The 21475-nt window shown below is 39.9% G+C and overlaps 1 protein-coding gene across 3 annotated transcripts in view; it reads left to right on the top strand.

The window, feature by feature from the left end:
* The first annotated feature begins 10646 nt into the window (after positions 1-10646).
* LOC140186831 (regulator of G-protein signaling 20-like) overlaps positions 10647-21475 on the top strand; it is a 140225-nt gene continuing 129396 nt past the window's right edge. Inside the window, exon 1 of one of the 3 annotated variants that reach the window (XM_072241463.1) lies at positions 10647-10696. In XM_072241463.1, the coding sequence (XP_072097564.1) occupies positions 10694-10696 (3 nt within the window). In that variant the 5' untranslated portion in view covers positions 10647-10693. Of the gene's footprint in view, positions 10697-13140; positions 13297-17238; positions 17313-21475 lie in introns of those variants that run through there. The other 2 variants (XM_072241452.1, XM_072241472.1) reach the window with 2 other exon arrangements.

Consider the following 21475-nt stretch of genomic DNA (forward strand, 5'->3'; position numbering starts at 1 on the left):
GAAAAATAGAGGGCTGTGGGTAACCCTAGGTAATTTCTAATGTAAGTACATGTTCAACACAGCATTGTGAGCCGAAAGTCCTGTTTTGTGCTGTAGGTTTTCGATGTTTCTATGTTTCTATTGCAGAATGCTTTACGATTCATAAAAAGACTCAAAAGGAAAATGAGTCCATTTCAGATTCTGTGGCTGAATTGAAGAGATTTGTCTGAGTATTGTCAGTTCAATGATGTACTGAGAGAACATTTACAAACATTGTAGTTTGTGAAGTCTTACAAGAAAGCATTCAAAAACTGAAGTGCAACTCACATTTAAATGAGCAGTCAAAATTGTTGTATCAATGGAAACAATAGAGACACAATTGGGTTGCAGACAAAATGAAAGTGAGGGTGAACAAAATTGCAATGTCTAAACTAAAACTTGCCTGACCGAACAACTTGTGTTACCTTTGTGACAGGGTCTCACATTCACCAGAACAAGTAGGTTTAAAGGCAGAACTTGCAGAAAATGCCATAAAATAGGACACCAGCAAAGAGCATGTCAGGCAGACAAAAATAAATGGATGTACAGGAAAAAGAAAAAGATAAAAGAAAAGTCAAGTTGTGTTTTCAAAAAGAGCACTAATCTGCATGCTATTAATGGAAAATCTGACAATGATGAGAGTGACACAGGACAAGATAGCCTTAAGATTTATAATGTGAAAAGTAACAACAGATAAGCAATATGGCTTACAATAGACAATAGGTGCAGGAGTAGGCCATTCAGCCCTTCGAGCCAGCACCACCATTCACTGTGATCATGGCTGATCATCCACAATCAGTACCCTTTTCCTGCCTTCTCCCCATATCCTTTCACTCCGCTTTCTTTAAGAGCTCTATCTAACTCTTTTTTGAAAGAATCCAGAGAATTGGCCTCCACTGCCTTCTGAGGCAGAGCATTCCACAGAACCACAACCCTCTGTGTGAAAAAAATTTTCCTCAACTCCGTTCTAAATGGCCTACCCCTTATTCTTAAACTGTGGCCTCTGGTTCTGGACTCCTCCAACATCGGGAACATGTTTCTTGCCTCTAGCGTGTCCAATCCCTTAATAATATTATATGTTTCAATCAGATTCCCTCTCATCCTTCTCAATTCCAGTGTATACAACCCCAGTCGCTCCAATCTTTCAACATATGACAGTCCCAGCATCCCAGGAATTAACCTCGTGAACCTACGCTACACTCCCTCAATAGCTAGAATGTTCTTCCTCAAATTTAGAGACTAAAACTGTACATAATATTCCAGGTGTGGTCTCACCAGGGCCCCGTACAACTGCAGAAGGACTTCTTTGTTCCTATACTCAACTCCCTTGTTATGAAGGCCAACATGCCATTGGCTTTCTTCATTGCCTGCTGTACCTGCATGCTTACTTTCAGTGACTGATGAAGAAGGACACCTAGATCTCCTTCTCCTAACTTGACACCATTCAGATAGTAATTTGCCTTCCTGTTCTTGCCATCAAAGTGGATAACCTCAACATTTATCCACATTAAACTGCATCTGCCATGCATCTGCCCACTCACCCAATCTGTCCAAGTCACCCTGTCTTCTCATAACATCCTCCTCACATTTCGCACAGCCACCCAACTTTGTGTCATCTGCAAATTTGCTAATGTTACTTTTAATCCCTTCATCTAAATCATTAATGTATATTGTTAATAGCTGCAGTCCCAGCACTGAGCCTTGCGGTACCCTACCAGTCACTGCCTGCCATTCTGAAAAGGCAGAAGTGCAGAGCAAATAAATTAAAATTGAATTGGCACTAACTCAGCTGTTTCAGCCATTGCACAAAATGAGTATGAAAAGCATTTCAAAGATACTGAATTAAAGCCTGAAGATATCTAAATAAGAATTTAACTAGACAAAAGTTCACTCCTGTGGGAATGATATTCATAAGCGTGAAATACAACTGACGAGCCAAATTGTGATTGTACAGTATGTGATAAAAACAGGAGTGCCAGTATTGTGGGACATGATTGACTGAGACAACTACAACTTGACTGGAGATCCATCCACCATTTGCATGCCACATCCCATACAAAAGAGTCAACTGAAAGCTTATTAAGAAAAGTACTGGATGATGCCACAGCAGTGATTAAGGATAGAATTGTAAAACTCAAGCATATCAAGGGTAAAATATTGTTAAGTACAACAGTATTGAAAGCAGAAAAATACTTCTGCCCAGGATAGAGGATATCATTTCAAACCTTTCTGGGGGGAAACATTTCAGTAAGGTGGACTTAGCTGAGGTCTACCTATAGACAGAGATGGAAGAAGATTCCAAAGTGTTTCTCACCATAAACACTTATAAAGCGCTATAATAGGCTTATTTTTGCAGTAACATCCGCACCTGCACTCGAGCAGAAAGTGGTGCAACAGGCACTGCAAGACTGTCCAGGCACTCAGTGTTAAATGAATGATATCATTGTTACCAGTAAGTAATGGCAAAGAATGTCTTCAAAATCACAAAACAGTGTTAAAAAGATAAGAAGATTATGGGCTCAGAGCATAATGTGCAGGTGTGAATTCTTTAAACTAAGCAACACTTGCTGTGGTCACACCATTAACGCACGAGATTATACAAGTGTGCTGAGAAAATTCAAGCAGTGGCAGAAGCCCCAATGCCAAAAGATATGTCACTGTTGCATCTCTTTTGAGGATTCTTCAATTACCATAACAGGTTTCTGCCAAACTTGCCTACTGTGCTCCACTCTTGAACTCATTACTACAGATAAGGAAGAAGTGGCAATGGACACAATAGTTTAACTTGGAGTAGGTTTCAGGAAGTGAGTATTAAATACACTATCATTAGCAATTATAACTTCTGAGCCCTATTTACATGTTGCCAGTATAGTATCCACTAGAAGGTGAAGAGTGGTAGTTATTGTAGTGTAATTAATATTTCAGTGATATTTGAGTAATTGTAAATATTTTGTTTAACTAAGCACTCTTTGATTGTTTACGTAGTTTATTATGTGTTATATACAAGAAGTATGTGAAAGGCATACATCATTACACCGCTATGTCATTTGTGAGTGCCTTACTAAAAGAGAAAGGCAAAATAACTAAGGAGACAAGTACCCTGACATCTGTGTTATTCTTTTGATTAGTTTCTGGAGTTACAAAATGTAACCGTGGCAATGAAGAAGTTTTAAAATGAACCTGAGACAACTACTTATCTCTTAAAACACAGCAAGTTTTTCATCCAAAGGGGAGAGAGATGTTCAAGTTAAAAATAAGGCAGAAAATGGAAAAAATTAACGAGCAATGGGTATAGCCGCAGTGACATAAGCAGTGAATGCCTGGTGATAACAGTAATAATTTTTCAAAAAAATAGAAATGGCTGGTTAAATTGAAAAGATAGACATGTTCAATTGCACAACAGATAACTGGATGGTGTATTCTGAACAGATTGAGCAGTATTTTGAAGCAAATGAAATAGCCAATGAAATATGAGTACCAGTGTTGCTGAGTGCAATGTGTGGGAAAAAAAACTCAGGTTACTTAGAAATTTAACTGCTTCAACCAAATGTAATGAGCTATACTGAGATCATGAATGCAATGCAGGAACATTTAGAACCAAAGCTATTGTTGATTGCAGAATACTTTAGGATTCATAAGCAGAATCAAAAGTAAGGGAAGTCCATTTCCATTTCAATGGCTGAATTGAAGAAATTCTCTGAGCATTGTCAGTTCAATGGTAGAATTAATGATGCACTGAGAGATTCTTTAGTTTGTGGAATCTTAAAAGAAAGCATTCAAAAATCACTGCTAACTAAAGCACAACTCACATTTAAAAGAGCAGTTGAAATTGCTGTATCAATGGAAACAGCAGCCAGAGATGCAATAGAGTTGCAGTCAGGAATACAAGTGAACATGTATAAAATTGCATTGACTTTAAAAAAAAACCCTGCCTGGCCAGACTAATTGTATTACTATTGTGGCAGAGGCTCACATACACCAGATCAATATGCGTTTAAAGGCGAATCTTGCAGAAACTGCAAAAAGGTAGGACAAATACAAAGAGCATGTTGGGCAGAGAAAAGTAACTATACTGCAAGATAAGAGAAGAAGTGCATTTTCAAAAAGAGCACTTGTTAATAGAGCATGCTGTTGATGAAAAATCTGATAATGCTGATAATCGTGAGAGAGATACAGAACAAGAGAGCCTTCAAATTTACTATATGAATACTAACTAAATACATGAGTACTGGGGACTAACAGAAATATATTTAAAAAAACAGTAATGGCTGGCTAAATCACAGATAAACATGTTCAATTACACAACAGATAACTCATCACCCAAGATGAATTGCAATGGGAAAGGGAGACAAAATAGAAAAGGGTGATGAATATAGGATTGAAGGTGTTATATTTGAATACACGCTGGATATAAGGTGAACTTGTAGCACAGTTACATATTGGCATGTATGATGTGTGGGTATCATTGAATCATGGCTGAAAGAAGATTAGAGCTGCAAGCTTAACATCCAAGGATACACATTGTATCAAAAAGATGGAAGGTAGAGGGGATGGAGTGGCTCAGTTGGTAAAAAAATGCAATCAAATCATTAGAAAGGGGATACAGATGAATGGAAGGTGTGGAATTGTTGTGGGTAGAGCTAAGAAACTGCAAGAGTGAAATAATCCTGATGGGAACTATACAGAATATGGAACAGCGGCAAAGATATGGTCTACAAATTATAACAGGAGATAGAAAATACATGCCAAGACAGTAATGTTATGATAGTATTGGGGGATTTCGATATGCAGGTAAACTGGGGAAATTAGGTTGTTGCTAGATTTTAAGAATGGGGATTTATAGTATGCCTATGAGATGGCTTTTTAGAGCAGCGTGTTTTTGAGCCCACTAGGGGAAAGGCTATTCTAGATAAGGTGTTGCTTATTGAACTGGATTTGGTTAGAGAGCTTAATGTAAAGGAACCCTTAGGAGCAGTGATCATAATATGATAGAATTCATCCTGCATTTTGAGAGGAAGAAGCTAAAATTAGATGTATAGGTATTACAGTGGAGTAAAGGGAGTTACAGAGGCATGAGGGAGGCCTGGCTAAAGTTGATTGGAAGGGAACACTGGTAGGAATAATGACAGGACAGCAATGCCTAGAGTTTCTGGGAGGGAAAAGATGAACTATGAAAGTAAGCTAGGCAATAATATCCAAACTATTTTCCAGATATACTAAGGGTAAAAGAGATGTGAGAGTAGATATCAGACAGCTGGAAAGTGACATTGGGCTGTAATGGGAGACATGGAAATGGCGGATTAACCGAATAAATATTTTGCATCAATCTTCATTGCGAAAGCCACTAGCTATATGCCGGAAGTTCAAGAATGTCAACAGGCAGAAGTGACTGCAGTTGCTATTACTAGGGAGAAGGTGCCTGGGAAGCTGATAGGTTTGAAGGTAGATTAGCCACTTGGACCAGATTGACTACATATCAAGGTTCTGAAAGAGGTAGCTGAACAGATTCTGGAAGTATCAGTAATGATCTTCCAAGAATCTCCCGATTCTGGCATGGTTCTGGAGGACTGGGAAATTACAAAAGTCACTCCATACTTCAAGAAGGGAGGGAGGCAGAAGAAAAGAAATTATAGGCTAGCTGGCCTGATCTAAAAGGTTGGGAATATGTTGGAGTTGATTGTTAATTACTATAAACTTGTTTTAAAATATTTATTGAGATATAGCCCTTTGAACTGCGCCACCCAGCAAACACTGATTTAATCCTAGTTTAATCACTGTACAATTTACAATGACCAATTAACCTACCACCTGCTATGCCTTTGGACTGTGGGAGGAAACAGGGGAACCTGGAGGAAACCCATAGCTTCTAGAGCAGATTGTGATAGAGCCCACTAGGGGATTAGCTATTCTGGATTGGGTGTTGTGCAAGGAACCAGAATTGATTCGAGAGCTTATGGTAAAGGAACCCATAGGGGACAGTGATCATAATATAATAGAATTCCTAATATAATAGAATATAATAGAAGTCATTAAGGCAGAGGTTGATAGATTCATGATTAATTAGGGTATGAAGGGATATTGGGAGAAGGCAGGAGATTGGGGCTAAGATGGAATTGGATCAGACGTGATGAAATGGTGGAGTGGACATGATGGATTGTATGGCCTACTTCTGCTTCTATATCTCATGGTCTTAAGGCTAGCAAAATGGCATACACCAGAAGTGAATGACAAATAAATTAAAATGGAATTGGACACTTGCTCTGCTGTTTCAGTCATTCCATAGAATGAGTTTGAGTGGAATTTCAAAGATACTGAACTGAAGCCTGCAGATATCTAGCTAAGACCTTATAATGGAGAAAAACAACTCTTGTGAGGATGACATTTGTAACAGAGAGATCCGACAACAAAAAGCCACATTGGGCTTGCATGCTGTAAAGACAAGAGGACAAGCATTGTGGAGCCATGTTTGGCTGAGACAACCACAACTCATATAGAGATCCATCCACCATTTGCCTACCACAGTCCCTGCCTTAAGAGTAAACTGACAGTGAATTTAGAGAGGTACTGGATAATGCACAGCAGTGTTCAAGGGTGATATTAAAAAACCATTAACCCATTATTGAAAGTAGATCAATACTCTCTGCCCAGGATAGAGGATTGTTATGAGTGATGATAGTCAACACCCCATAGCCATTGGATCACATTTTATTACTGCTGCAGAGAAAAACTATGCACAGATTGTCAGAGAAACTTTTTGTCTGGTTTAGAGTGTATATCATTTCAACTAATACCTGTATGGGAGAGAGTTTACCCTCATTGCTGATCATCAACCACTGGTGTCCATTTTCAACCCGTAGAAGGGTGTCCCACTAACAGCAGCAGCATGAATGCAGAGATGGGCTGTTGCTTGGAGGACACAATTGTATAATCAAATTCAAGAGGACAACTAATCATGGAAATGATGATAGATTGTCCCATTTACCCTTGGAAAAGGAATTACTTGAAAAATTTACAGAAGAGCACTTTTCTCCCTGAAGCAAAGCATTATTTTCCATATTACAGCAGAGATGATTCAAAGGTAAACCAGTAAAGACCCCACCTTGTCTCAGGTCTACATGGCAACCCAAATTTGATGAAATATGCAGCCGGATTTCCAGTTCACTCATTTTTACCTGCACCAGGATGAACTTTGCTTTAGCGTAGCTTCCCTTGTGTGGAGATTGAAAGTTGTTGTAGGCCCTTGTAGCTAAAGGGATCAGGGGGTATGGAGAGAAGGCAGGTACAGGGTTCTGAGTTGGATGATCAGCCATGATTGTAATGAACAGCGGTGCAGGCTTGAAGGGCCGAAAGGCCTACTCCTGCACCTATTTTTCTATGTTTCTATGTTTCTATCTAAGCTGAGAGCTACATGCCAGTCATCTAAGTGTGGTCAAAAGGAAAGAATTAACTTTAAGTTTTGTGTGGTGGCCTGGGATAAATCAGCAGGTCGAGCAGCATGCCATGCACTGTTCACGATGCTCATATGTCCAGAAGATGACAAGAGCAGCACCTCTCCATTCCCAGGAATGGCCTGCATTGCGCTGACAGAAGATTCATGGGGATTTTGCTTAAGCATTCCTAGGCAAAAATTTGTTGGTTGTTGTTGATGCTGCAACAAAGTAGCCAAGAGTGTTCCCAATGGCCTCAGCTACGGCCTTGCACACAGTTGATGTGTTGAGAAGCTGCTGCTCAAGGACTGGTGTTCCAGAACACTTGGTCAGTGACAATGGACTGGTCTGTTGCAGAACAGTTTCAGCCATTCCTGAAAATGAATGGAATAAGACATTTTTTATCTGCCCCAAGCCACCCAGCTACAAATTGCTTGGTGGAATGGTTTATCCAGAGTCTAAAGAATGCACTGCGTGCAACGTCAGCAGAACATTCTTACAAACATTGAATCAGAGGCATGCCAATTTCCTCCTTGCATATTGTAATGCAGCACACACAGCCAGCAACTCATTAGCTATGCTGTTACTGGGTCGTCACTTGCGCTCATACTTGGATCTCCTCAAATTCAATTTTAGAAGGAGTATGCAGGACAAACAGCTAAGCCAAATTGAGGGCTTCTCAAACAAGGAGGTTCAATTCCTGGACAAGCAGTCATAGCGAGGAATAAAGTAAAAATCAAATGCAGGTACTTGGAAATATTTAGGAGAGAACTGGATCACCCTCCTGCACAGTGGAGATTGCATCTGATGTCATCAGGAGAAGACTCATCGATTAGTTGAGGAGATCAGAGTGAATTGTTACACAAGGGCCGTGTCTAGAGCTGTCAGAACCAGTTCCTGCAGCCCCAGAGTCAATTCCTACAGGCAGCATGAAGGAAGCCTCAGAACCTGAGATTGCTTCACAGTTGCAAATCTCACCTGCCAAGCCGAGTGATCCCCCTTGTCAGGAAAGACATTATGCCACATCAGTAAAAAAATCCTCTACAGTGAGTAAATCTTTAGGCCTGCGTGGGACAACTTAAAATATACTAAGTTGTGGATGCCTCTACAGTAGGTATAGTGTGTATGTGTGTGTCTGTAAATATATGAATTATGTAAATAACAATGAATGCTCAAACTATATTTTTACAATATTACTCCAACATATATATGTTTGAGTAATATTGTAAATATATTGTTACGCATTCTTTGTTATTTACTTAATTCATTACAGGTTATATGTAAAAGTATGTGAATTGCATACATCATCACGCCACCACATCATTAATGCACACCTCACTAAAGTAAAGAACGAAGTAGACATGCATTATCTCCCAGCTCCATATTTTTCTTTCAATTAGTTTTTACGTTTTGGAGTTACAAAACTTAACACTCCCCACTCCTGGATTAATGAATGTGCAACAACACTCAAAGTTCAAGCCATTCAGGACAAAGCTGCCTGCTAGATTGATCCCTATCCACCACCAACATACAGTGGTTACACAGTGCATCATCTACCACATGGATTGCGGTAACTTAGCTTGACCACTCCAAGACTTAATCTACACCGAGGACAATACTAGATGGCATAGAAATACCACTAACTTCCGTCACACATCATCCTAAATTGAAAATATATTATGGTATTTTCAGCATAACTTAGCCTAATTCTGCAATTGCCTACCCAATAGTACTATGGGAATCATAAACACGAGAAAATCTGCAGATGCTGGTTATACAAAGCAACAGACAAGATGGTGGAGGAACTCAGCTGGTCAGGCAGCATCTATGGAAAACAGTAAACAGTCAATGTTTTGCACCAAGACTCTTCCCCGGGACTCACTGGGAGTCCTACAGGAATATCTCCTTTGGATTGAGCTGCAGCAGTTCAGAAAGGCAGTCCATTGGTATTTTCTGAAGGACAAAGTTCACCTTGCCAGTACAGTAGAGATCCTGAAGAGTGGGACAAAAAGATTCTCCAACCTGATTGGTTAAGGCATAATTGTTACTGTCTGTTAGTATTTTTCTGTAGAACTCCAGCATGACATTCTTTCTCTTCTTGTACGTCCCCACTTCCACATAATCATTACCCCCCTATCGAAGCACTTTTAACCAACACAAATGGGAGCCAATTCTTATTCACTACACAAAGCAAACATTGGAGTGAATCCTCTTTTAGAATTCACTTAAATGTGCTGACATTTTCATAGCATAAGTAAATCTGAGAATTAAAATGGTATGTGAAAGCAATCACAAGTCTAATATTAAAAGTTGATAGAGACTATACTTGTTCGCTTGTACAAACAGCTTTTTCATCATCCCTGAGGTCAATATTTATTTTTAACTTGGATTTTTCATGGTAAAATGAGTCTTGTTACAGAAACACTTAGGAAGCTCACGAGGCTAGCTGACTATTTTGACAGGCTAAGATGTTCATCTCATTCATGAACCTTTACAGAAAGTAGAAAGTGCTGGAGATGTGCATTAGCTCAATTCAGATTTGCAGCTATCCAGATTGCATTCTAACCTATGATGTTTCATTTTTATTCGAGATGTCATAGAATTATATTTCCTCTGTAAATATCAATTTTGATCTTCACACCAATCCTGTCGTAACCCTGCATGGCTATACTTACACTGTCACGATAATCTCAATTCACTAGCACATACATAATCTACCACATCTCTCTCACACAGTCACACACACAATAAAATCTTACATAAACAGCAACAACTCAATCGTTTCTCAATCACATTCTCATCCTGATTTGGAAATGTTCACTAGTCTTTCATATTGCTGGGTATAAGTACCAGAAATCTCTAACTAACGGCACTATTCACGTCCCTTCAGCAGTAGATCTGCAATAGTTCAAGCGGGTTACTCACTGGCTCTCAAATAGGAATGGACAATAAATTTGCCCTTGCCAGCAAATCCCAGAACCCAAAACATAACTTTAAAAATCACAGCAAAAGCACAAATAGCACATCGCATACATTGACCCACAAATGACCTCCCATCCACCCATGCACATTATTTCACCTCATCCTGTCGCACTCATTTTCACAACCAGCAAGGCACACTCACCCCACCCATCCTGTTACAGAGAAAGAGGTGCGGGGAGGGGGGGGGAGAGAGAGAGAGAGAGAGAGAGAGAGAGAGAGAGAGAGAGAAAGAAAGAAATGGGAGAGAACGCGATAGTTGTTACCGAATGGTGAGTTCAAATTCTTGGGAATTTCAAGCAATTAAATAAATCTGGAATAAAACGTGTCGGTAAGAAATACAATGAAATCAAAAGTTTGTTTGAAGACCTTTTACTGGTGTGTGCCTTTCCACTGAATATATGAAGCAACAGGATGAGATGGAGGCATTACCATGCGCATAGAGGGTTTGGGTGCGGCTGCTAGTGTGTATGAGGGGTTACTTGTGCTCCACGAAGAACATTGATCATTATCAGTAAGTTTGATCCAGGTATGACGCCAGAAATGTCGATGTGCTAACTCTTAGCTGCCTTCTCTGTTCATGGACAATATTTAACTACTGATCAGTACAAGCAACATCCGTATCCCGTGAACGACTGAAAGAAATTAAAGCCCCTCCACACACACAATGCTCAACGTCACCTAATGTACTCACATACAGCTATAATGCTGTATCTTTGCAATAACCACATTCCATAACTACACAACGTATTGAGCGTCTTCTCCCACAAGAACCTTTTCTCTTTCCACTGCACATAATACTCCTCCCCACCCTCCGACACACATACGCACAAGTAGATCCTCCATCAGTCACCCATCTAACACAAACATATATCCAGGTATGTCGTAAACATATTTCTGTTTTCGCTTTCCAAACACACACGCGCGTTTGATTTTCTAATCATAAGACCGACCAAGAAAGTGGGAAAATAGCATTACGATTTAGCTCTGAAATATTTGGAGTATCGAATCGTCTTTGGTTAATTGGTTTCAGGGTTTTAACTGTGGTGTCTGGCGCCACCATCTGAGGAAAAAAAAGGCAAAAAAAAAGCACTTAGTTTGAAAATAAGGTTCTTTAACCATAAAGTGTATTTGCTAAGTACATTTGGGATTTAATTCAACTAATGCTTGTTCAGCTATGATAGAGAGAAAAAAACGAGGCCGGTATATTAACAAGAGAAAATCTGTAGATGCTAGAAATCCGAGCAACACACGTAAAATGTTCTGCCGAAGGGTTTCGGCTCGAAGCGTCAACTACACTCTCTTCCAAAGATGCTGTCTGTCCTGCTGAGTTCTTCCAGCATTTTTTTGCGTGAGGCGGATACATTAGTGCCTTTTGAATGCACTTAGTTAGCCTAGAAATCAATTTTTAAACTTTATTGACTTGGAAGAACATATACAGTTCAAAAAAATAACACTTTAAGTGAGCCAGATATGTGTGAAAGGAGATTTTAAATAAGAACCCAGGTACAGCTCATAAAAGTGCTCAGCACAGAATAACCGATACATTCCGTGCTAATCGGAAACTACATGCATCTCTCTACTTGAATAACGTGCAACGATTATTTGAGAAGCAAAAGTACTTTTAAAAATAACAATTCCGACAGATCAAATCGCCAGCACGCAACACTTTTTTGTTGATAATGGAAGAGGCTGCCCCCACAGCGCAGAAACTGGATTTTCCTCACCGTGTGAGCACACCCATGTAAGCAGAAATAACAGCAAACTGGCTAAACTTTAAAAAATATCGATACAAAAGTATTGTGCTAACAATCCATTGTAAGCACACAAACTAATTAAATTCCGCGAGCATTTTCCTCAAACAAATTAAAACAGTATTACTTAGACATATAGATTCACTCATTTGGACCTGGAAGGATAACTGGTTGTCTCTTAATAAATGCTTCTTAATCTACTACACTATTTCCAGCGTTGGCAGGAGCTAGTCTCTACCGCATTTGAAACAGACACTGGTAAAAAAGAACAATCACTTTACACACTGTTAGATTTAGGGGAAACAATAAACATCTACAATATATCCTTATCGTTTATTATATTGAGGGTTGATGCCATTTATAAATTGTTTGGCGAGTTATTTGACCTTTTTATGTTGATATAGACACGGAATTCCGATTAGTTCGTTCTGCCCAAATAAAGCAAATATATCCATAACGACATGTAAGGAAAAACAAATATTTAAATTCATCAATATTCAGTATCAGTAACGCTTATTTCATTTAATATGCATTTTGATTATTTTTTAATTATATTTTGCCATCAAAGAGAAACTTTGCACACAATAGAAGTTGGGTGAAATCTAGCGTTCCAGTATTTCACATTTTCTGCTGTTTTTAGTTAAATTTGCTTTCACTTTGCTGGTACCCACAGCAGAATGTCAGTTGATGCTGAAATCAGCTGCGCCAGCAAACCGAAACCTTTCCTTCCTTAACATCTTAAAGAATTGTAATATTTCTCAGAACTGCAATAAACTAGTTCGTACGTTTACTTTTAAAAAAGGGAATTAAACTGACTTCGAGGGTGCACTAAACCTAGTTTAGGGCGTGGGTGATGCAAGCTTTACGCGAGGAAGTGCGGACACACCACAAGTTGCTGCGGTTTGACAGCAGGCGACCCCTCACCCCGTTCGTTCTTTCGTTCTTTCTCTCTCTCCCTTTGACGCGGAGCCGTACCAATTGCGAGTTAGTCCATAGAGTTGAGGCGCATGCGCAGCGGCTTCGTGCCAGCTGCCCTGGGTATCGATCCGAGACTTAAAGAAACGGATTGTGCTTTAGTAAAAGGAACAAGTGATACTACGAATTTTAATGAAAAATCCGTGAGTATTATCCTCATGGTTGTTCGCTGATCTGTTCGGGTGTGTTTTCTGGAGGGGACTTTTGCACGCAGAGTGTAAGGGATGTATATGCTGCATAAGTCTTTTGTCGTGTGGCTCAATTCCACTCAATAGTAGCAGCAAATAATCTGTTCAGGCGTCTGTGTGACCAGTTATAAAAATGATACTTCAAAGGAAAAGCCAACCGCGGTGTTGTAGTGAACGTTTACCAGTTTTCTGATGATGTTGTGCTTCATGTAACATTTCTTGTGCTTTGTAACCTGGCATCGTGAAATGTTGAATGCTTGCGTGTGCAGTTGCTCCGTGTTCGTGGACTTAAACAGCACCAATTTTTGGTTTGAAAATCGCGGCCATTTGCCATTCGCTGTAATTTTTTTTGCCTTCAGTTTTCTCAGTCTGACAACTGAAATTGACGAATCGACGTTGTGTCAAGTTACAGGGGGAACGCTTCGGATTGCTGAGTTGCTGCACTTTGCATGCTCTGAAGCTTTCTGCTCCCTGTTGCTTCTCGCTGCCGGAGTCCCACGCGCCTCCCGCAACCGAGCCGAGGCTGCAGACAGATGTAGGGAGGCGCACCCTCCCGCGCCTTTGGTTGTTGCTTGGTGTTAGGCACCGGGTGCTTCCCACACCTGTACACCCGCATCTGTCAAAGCAGCCCGCGTCTCGCATCTGTGGCCCCAGCTTCGTGTCAGGGAGTCCGCACCTACTGCACCTGTGGCTACCGAGGTCCCTGCATGCCTCCCGCATCTGTTGTCCCAACTCGGTGTCAGGAATCCCGCGCTACGCGCAGCTGTCGACATACGTGCCTCCCGTACCTGTGGCTGAGACTTGGTGGCGGAGACCCTGCGCGCCTCCCGCGTGCCTCCCGCGTGAATGGTTGCGGGTCGATGTAGGGAACCTCGGCTGCAGGTCGGGGATTCAGACCACCCTCAGTAGACCCTTTTCGTCGCTTTTGCACCAGGCTCCGCAGCGCTTCTTGCACTTAATGCATTGGAGTACATTCACACTACCCGTTCAATCTCTCGGATCGCGTGCTCCGCTTGCATCCTGAGCGACATGTCACAGGAGCGTTTTGAAGTGTCCATTTATAATCCGAATCGTCCCATGCTTGCTGCTGTAAAACGCATTTTCCTTCATTTGCTGCAAATCAAATAAGCAGGTTGTGAAAAATGAGATTAATATATGCCCGCTAAAATATTATGCCTCGTAGGTAAAAACCTCAATAGAAATTATGGTTCTTCACTTAGATGCTGAAAAGATCCAACGCAGATTTATGATACAGTACTACAAATTCCTGTAGTATCGAGTGTTCTGTTTAGACAATCCTTCAAAATTGAGTATGATTGGTTTTAATAAGAGTTCTGAGATGACTACCTGTGCGGGAATTTCTTTAGGAATGGTGGTCGCTGCATACCAGCGACGAGAGGTCTATTCTGAAAAGATCCTGATCTTCAGTTGGGCCTCCTAGTTATTGAACCAACAAGGAGACTGGAGACCAGTCTGTGCAGATGAGCAAACATAAACAGACACTTAATTGTGTCCACATCTTTTTCTTGGCACTCTGATTTCTTCCCCCTTTGAGCTCTCATTCCCCCCATGTCCTTCTTACAATAACTGCCTTCTTCAGCTATCTCCCCAGAGGCTCTCAAAGCTTCCTTCCCATTATTCACTATTAGCACCTGCATGCTCATAACTACTATCTTCATAAAGCCTGTGACCTAGCCTGGGACCTCAGAGCTTCCCTGTGAACAGGAGAATTTTCATTTGCCCATCCAGTGCAGCCATAAATTGGTGGACTTCTGTCTCCTGGTGTTCCATGGTTGGATGGTGAGTCCAGGGTGCTAATTTGCCAGCTGTAGCTGTTTTAAATACACATTCAACATTTACTTGAGAACACTCTGCTAACCAGTATTGCGTCTGATTGTACAATATGGACTGCTATCAAGCATTCCCAAAAGGTATATGCCATGTGTTGTATCCCTTTTTTAGGATTATTGTTGGTCTGATTGCTTCTTAATTGAATTGTAATTATAAATGCTCACAATGTGAGGATGAGATGAAAAGATATAAATTGCAGATAATGGTTACTTTGCTTACCTTGGTGGGGTCGTAACACAGTGTCTATGGAGTGGATGTTTTCTCTTGCTTGGAAATCTTAGCGCTGAACTGGCTTCGTGAATGTAGATTCACTTTCTGGGACTCTGCAGTTCATGTTCTGTGTATTGTGTTTACTTTTTTATTAGTTGTATGATTTGTTCTTTTATAGCATATTGGACATTTGTTAGTCTTTGTTGTGTGAGATTTTCATGGATTCTTTTGTGTTACTTTGTCTTGCGGCTGCCTGTGAAAAGGTGAATCTCAAGGTTGTATACTGTGTACATGCTTCCATAATAAATTTTGAACTTTGAAAATCTAGAAATAGTGGTCACTGTTTAAAATCAAGAAGTCACCTTTTCAAATTGCTGAGACACAGAGTTTTCTCTTGAGGGTCGTGACTCTGTAAAACTGCTCCTTCAATGTCAACGGAAGCAGTGGTTTTGAGTAGTCTTGAGGCAGGGTTAGATAGGTTCTTGATAAGCCACAGGGTGAAAGGTTATCCAACATAATAGTTTATCCGACATCTGACATAACAGTTTTGAGGTTGTAGTCTGATCAGTTAGGATGTTAATAAAAGGTGAAAATCAAAAACAAACTGCTGATGATATCAATCTGAAAATAAAAGCAGAAAATGCTGGAAACATTCAACAATTCAGGCAGCATCTGTGGAAAGAAAATCAGATTTAATATTTTAGGTTGCCGACATTTCATCTGCACTGGGAAAGTGTGTTGCATTTGGCATTCACAATGTTATCCCCCACACTGGAGAAACAAAATGCAGATTAGCTGACTGCTTTGTGGAACACCTTCACTCAGTCTGCAGTTTCCACTTACCTGTCACTTTAATTTTACATTCCACCACCACTCTGATCGATCTTGCCTCTGGGCACGTCAGATCCTTTGTGGTTCATTTTCGAAAACAGCTTCAGATAGTTCACTCCCTCTGTTAATATTAAATTGGTCATTTCTGCCATAGGTCAGCCAGCTATCACCAAACTTGCAACTACATTGTGAAAGCGGCAATTTTCGTTTGAAACGCAAACAACAGGAATTCTGCAGATGCTGGAAATTCAAGCAACACACATCAAAGTTGCTGGTGAACGCAGCAGGCCAGGCAGCATCTGTAGGAAGAGGTGCAGTCGACGTTTCAGGCCGAGACCCTTCGTCAGGACTGCTGGTGAACGCAGCAGGCCAGGCAGCATCTGTAGGAAGAGGTGCAGTCGACGTTTCAGGCCGAGACCCTTCGTCCTGACGAAGGGTCTCGGCCTGAAACTTCGACTGCACCTCTTCCTACAGATGCTGCCTGGCCTGCTGCGTTCACCAGCAACTTTGATGTATGTTGCATTTTCATTTGAAATGTTGAATTGTTTTTACAACTGAACAAAGAAGATCCCTTCATATTATCTTGGAGAAAAAGCAGTGTTATCTAATGTGTTGGGCAACAGTGAGACATGGATTCAAATATTGCTGACTGTGGAAGTTTTTTTATGTGAAAATTAGTTACTTGTTTCTTACATTGCAATGGTGACTAAGCTTCAGAATAGCTTCATTAGCTGTTAGATGTTTTTGGTAATCAAATGATACGTAAACAGAAATCTGTTGATTTCTTTAGATGTGGCAAATCTAGCCTGCATTTTCCAAATGAGTACACAATATTTGCTAACTCTGTCTCCGCTAAAGAAACATATTAACTAAAAGTTGTTCCTTGTAACCAAAGGCAATTATTGTCTCCGAAAAGCAGGTGGGATAACCAGTGTCACATGATCATGTTGGTCAATTCTGTAAAAAGTATTACAGCACTTGGGTGTAACAGCATTATGATGAAAGAGACACCAACGTCTTATTGGCAATGTTTCCAGAGACATAGAATTTCATTTCCACTATACTTTAAAATATTTTCTGTAAGTAGATTTGTTTTTTTTTAATTTTCTATCTTGTAAGAACGAAAGATACTGATAGCATTGAGCAAAATGAAGGAAGTGCTGAGCCAGATATTCTGAGGAAACTGAAATAAAAGAAACTGAAAAGATTTTAGTGCATAAGCTATTTATAATATACAGTGCTCAAAGATTTGTACAAGCCAGCTTCTTCCATATAATGTCCATTGTGTAGGCAAAAATGATAGAACAGTGTTAAGAAGTCAATTTTAATTCAATTATCAGTACTTAGAAGTTAAAATATGTCTTTGGAATGAACATATCAGTTAATTTTCTTTAAAAATGTTTAAATACTGCCTGACTTGTTAAATGTTGCTAGTATTTTTGTTTGGCTTTTCTTTTAGATTTCTAAGATCTGCCCTCCTTGTTTTGTATTGACATGATTTCATTTTTTAACCAATTTCTTTTCACTTTATTAGCTTTTTGCTATCAAAAATAATCAATAGTCATGAAATATGTTGTTTTGCAGCTGCACATTGCAATACGTAATAGTAAAAAAAACTAAATTACTCTAACAGAAGAAAAAAATAGTGGAGTAGTGTATATGGGTTCATTTTCCATTCAGAAATCTGGTGTGTGAAGGGAAGAAGCTGTTCCTGCAATGTTGAATGTGTGTGCAACGAGAAGAGAGCATGTGGTAAAGGTGGTAAGGATGCTTAGTAATGGATGCCACCTTTTCTGAGGCATCGCCTTTTGAAGGTGTCCTTGATGTTGTGGAGGCTACTGCCCATGATAGAGCTGGTATTGGCAGCGTGAAAGCAAAGATGGACCTGTTTGTCATTTCAGATGTATAATCCATCATGTTAAATCATTTACATAATTTCTCCAACATAAAAATTTTATGTTTGATTGCACAATTTGTGTTGCAGCAGCTTTAGTCTCACTAGTAGATTGTGTAATGCCTGAAACTCTCCATTGCTTATTTCTGACTAATCAAAGGGCTCGTTCATCTGAAGAAGAATTGATGTTATAAGAATTCCTTCTAGGATTGCAAGAAATCAAAACTTGTTGCATCTGATTAATATTGATTAAAATAATTATATCACTTCACTTTCAAGTTTTAGTATCTTTGGTAATTTATTGATTTAAAATGAATAACAAAATCATTTACAATATAAATCCCCTCTATATCCCACTGCTCCCTGTACTACTACATACTGGTCATCTTTCCTTTACCCCCTCCCCCCACCTCACTCCCCTCCCCCTCCTACCCCAGCTCAGAGCTGCAGGACCTCAACCTGAGATATTGACACATCCCTTTCATTTCCATGGATGCTGCCTGATCTCCTGCGTTTTTCCTGCAGTTTAATTTGTGTTCCATTTATAGCATAACTTTGCTAGAGTGAACTTCACATTACTTCATTACTTCAGCTCTGTTGATATTTTCTCAACTAAAAGTTCCCACCAAACATCCGACTTAATGCTAGAAATTATTCCTTAAAGTAGTTATTATTTTCTAAAACTTTCTGTAAAAATATGAAGTTAATTATTTAAAATAAACGCCTACGTAGTTCTTGGTTATATTTTTGTTACTACTCATTTGCAAACTTAGTCATATTAACTGATAAAATGAAGTATTAATATCTCACTGTTGTCACTGATGTCACATCTCGATAACCCAATAACAAATCAGTCAGAAACATGTTAGCTAAAGAAAATAGGTCTCAGTTTGAAACTTAGGTCACTTTTTCAAGAGTATTGAGATTGAGAGCATTTTAAGGGTTAAATTTCATAAAACATAGAACATAGAATAGTACAACACAGTACAGGCCCTTCGGCCCACATTGTTGTGCTGACCCTCAACCCCTGCCTCCCATATAACCCCCACCTTAAATTCCTCCATATACCTGTCTAGTAGTCTGTTAAACTTCACTAATGTACCTGCCTCCACCACTGACTCAGGCAGTGTATTCCACGCACCAACCACTCTCTGAGTGAAAAAACCTTCCTCTAATATCCCACTTGAACTTCCCACCCCTTACCTTAAAGCCATGTCCCCTTGTATTGAGCAGTGGTGCCCTGGGGAAGAGGCACTGGCTATCCACTCTTATCTGTTCCTCTTAATATCTTGTATACCTCTATCATGTCTCCTCTCATCCTCCTTCTCTCCAAAGAGTAAAGCCCTAGCTCCCTTAATCTCTGATCATAATCCATACTCTCTAAACCAGGCAGCATTCTGGTAAATCTCCTCTGTACCCTTTCCAATGCTTCCACATCCTTCCTATAGTGAGGCGACCAGAACTGGACACAATACTCCAAGTGTGGCCTAACCAGAGTTTTATAGAGCTGCATCATTACATCGCAACTCTTAAACTCTATCCCTCGACTTATGAAAGCTAACACCCCATAAGCTTTCTTAACTACTCTATCTACCTGTGAGGCAACTTTCAGGGATCTGTGGACATGTACCCCCAGATCCCTCTGCTCCTCCACACTACCAAGTATCCTGCCATTTACTTTGTACTCTGCCTTGGAGTTTGTCCTTCCAAAGTGTACCACCTCACACTTCTCTGGGTTGAAATCCATTTGCCACTTCTCAGCCCACTTCTGCAACCTATCAGTGTCTCTCTGCAATCTTTGACAATCCTCTACACTATCTACAACACCACCAACCTTTGTGTCCTCTGCAAACTTGCCAAGCCACCCTTCTACCCCTACATCCAGGTCGTTAATAAAAATCACGAAAAGTTGAGGTCCCAGAACCAATCCTTGTGGGACACCACTAATCACAATCCTCCAATCCGAATGTACTCCCTCTACCACGACCCTCTGCCTTCTGCAGGCAAGCCAATTCTGAATCCTCCTGGTCAAACTTCCCTGGATCCCATGCCTTCTGACTTTCTGAATAAGCCTACCGTGTGGAACCTTGTCAAATGCCTTACTAAAATCCACATAGATCACATCCAGTGCACAACCCTCATCGATATGCCTGGTCACCTCCCCAAAGAACTCTATCAGGCTTGTTAGACACGATCTGCCCTTCACAAAGCCATGCTGACTGTCCCTGATCAGACCATGATTCTCTAAATGCCCATAGATCCTAAGTCTAAGGATCTTTTCCAACAACTTTCCTACCACAGACATAAGGCTCACTGGTCTATAATTACCCGGACTATCCCTACTACTTTTTTTGAACAAAGGTAGTGAACCTTGGGAATTTCGGAGTGAACCTTGGGAATTTAAGTTATAACGATGAAATGTGAGACAAAGAAAGAGATGCACAGTTCTTTGATGTTGTAGGGTCTTGGAGAGATTATAGAAATGGGAAAATGGGAATTGGTTTATTATTGTCACATGTAGTACATCAAGGTGGTTCAAGGGAAAAGAATAATTCAATGCAGCATGTAGAGAATATAAAGTGCAATGCAGGCAGACAGTAAAGTGCAAACCCAAGTAGAGGTATATTGTGAGGTCAAGAGTCCATCCTGTTGTACCAGAGTGCCATTCAATCTTCCTCTAACAGCGATATAGAAGCTGTCCTTGGGCCTGATGGTACATGCTTTCATGTATCTTCTGCCCAAGGGAGGGAGGAAGAACAGCGAATTTCCAGGGTGGAGGATTTTCTTGATTAGTTTGGCTGCCTTTCCGATGAAGGAAGAAGTATAGATATGGATATCAAGAAATTATTTTAATAGATGGATAAACATTTTGAATTGAGAATTTGGTGCAGCAGGAAGTTAATATAAATTATGGACAGTTAGTGCAGGATATGGCGCTGACCAGATTTTTGGTTGGGCTGAAGTTCACAGAGACTGGGTTTACAATCATATAGTTATTACAAGTTCTCTAAACAGTAGACTAGATTAATTTAGTTTACTTGTCAATGTATCAATTTTAATTGTTTCTTTGAGAAATACAGTACTGATATTTTTGTAACAAAAGTGGAAAACAATTTCACAACTATTTATTATTTGTGATTTTGATCCAGCTTATGGGATGCATTTAGCATTTTCATTGTAAATACTCAATTTATTGCAAAATGCTTGATTTTTTAAAATTTTAACTGCCCAATTGCAATTCAAAGTCAATGCAGATGATATACTAATTGTGAATTGTCGTGTTATCCTATTTGCTTTGGTTTTATTGTTTACACAAACAAGATAAAACACCTTGAAATACAAAAAAAA

The sequence above is a fragment of the Mobula birostris genome, chromosome 2 (assembly GCF_030028105.1).
Source record: "Mobula birostris isolate sMobBir1 chromosome 2, sMobBir1.hap1, whole genome shotgun sequence".
NCBI classification, from domain to species: Eukaryota; Metazoa; Chordata; class Chondrichthyes; order Myliobatiformes; family Myliobatidae; genus Mobula; species Mobula birostris.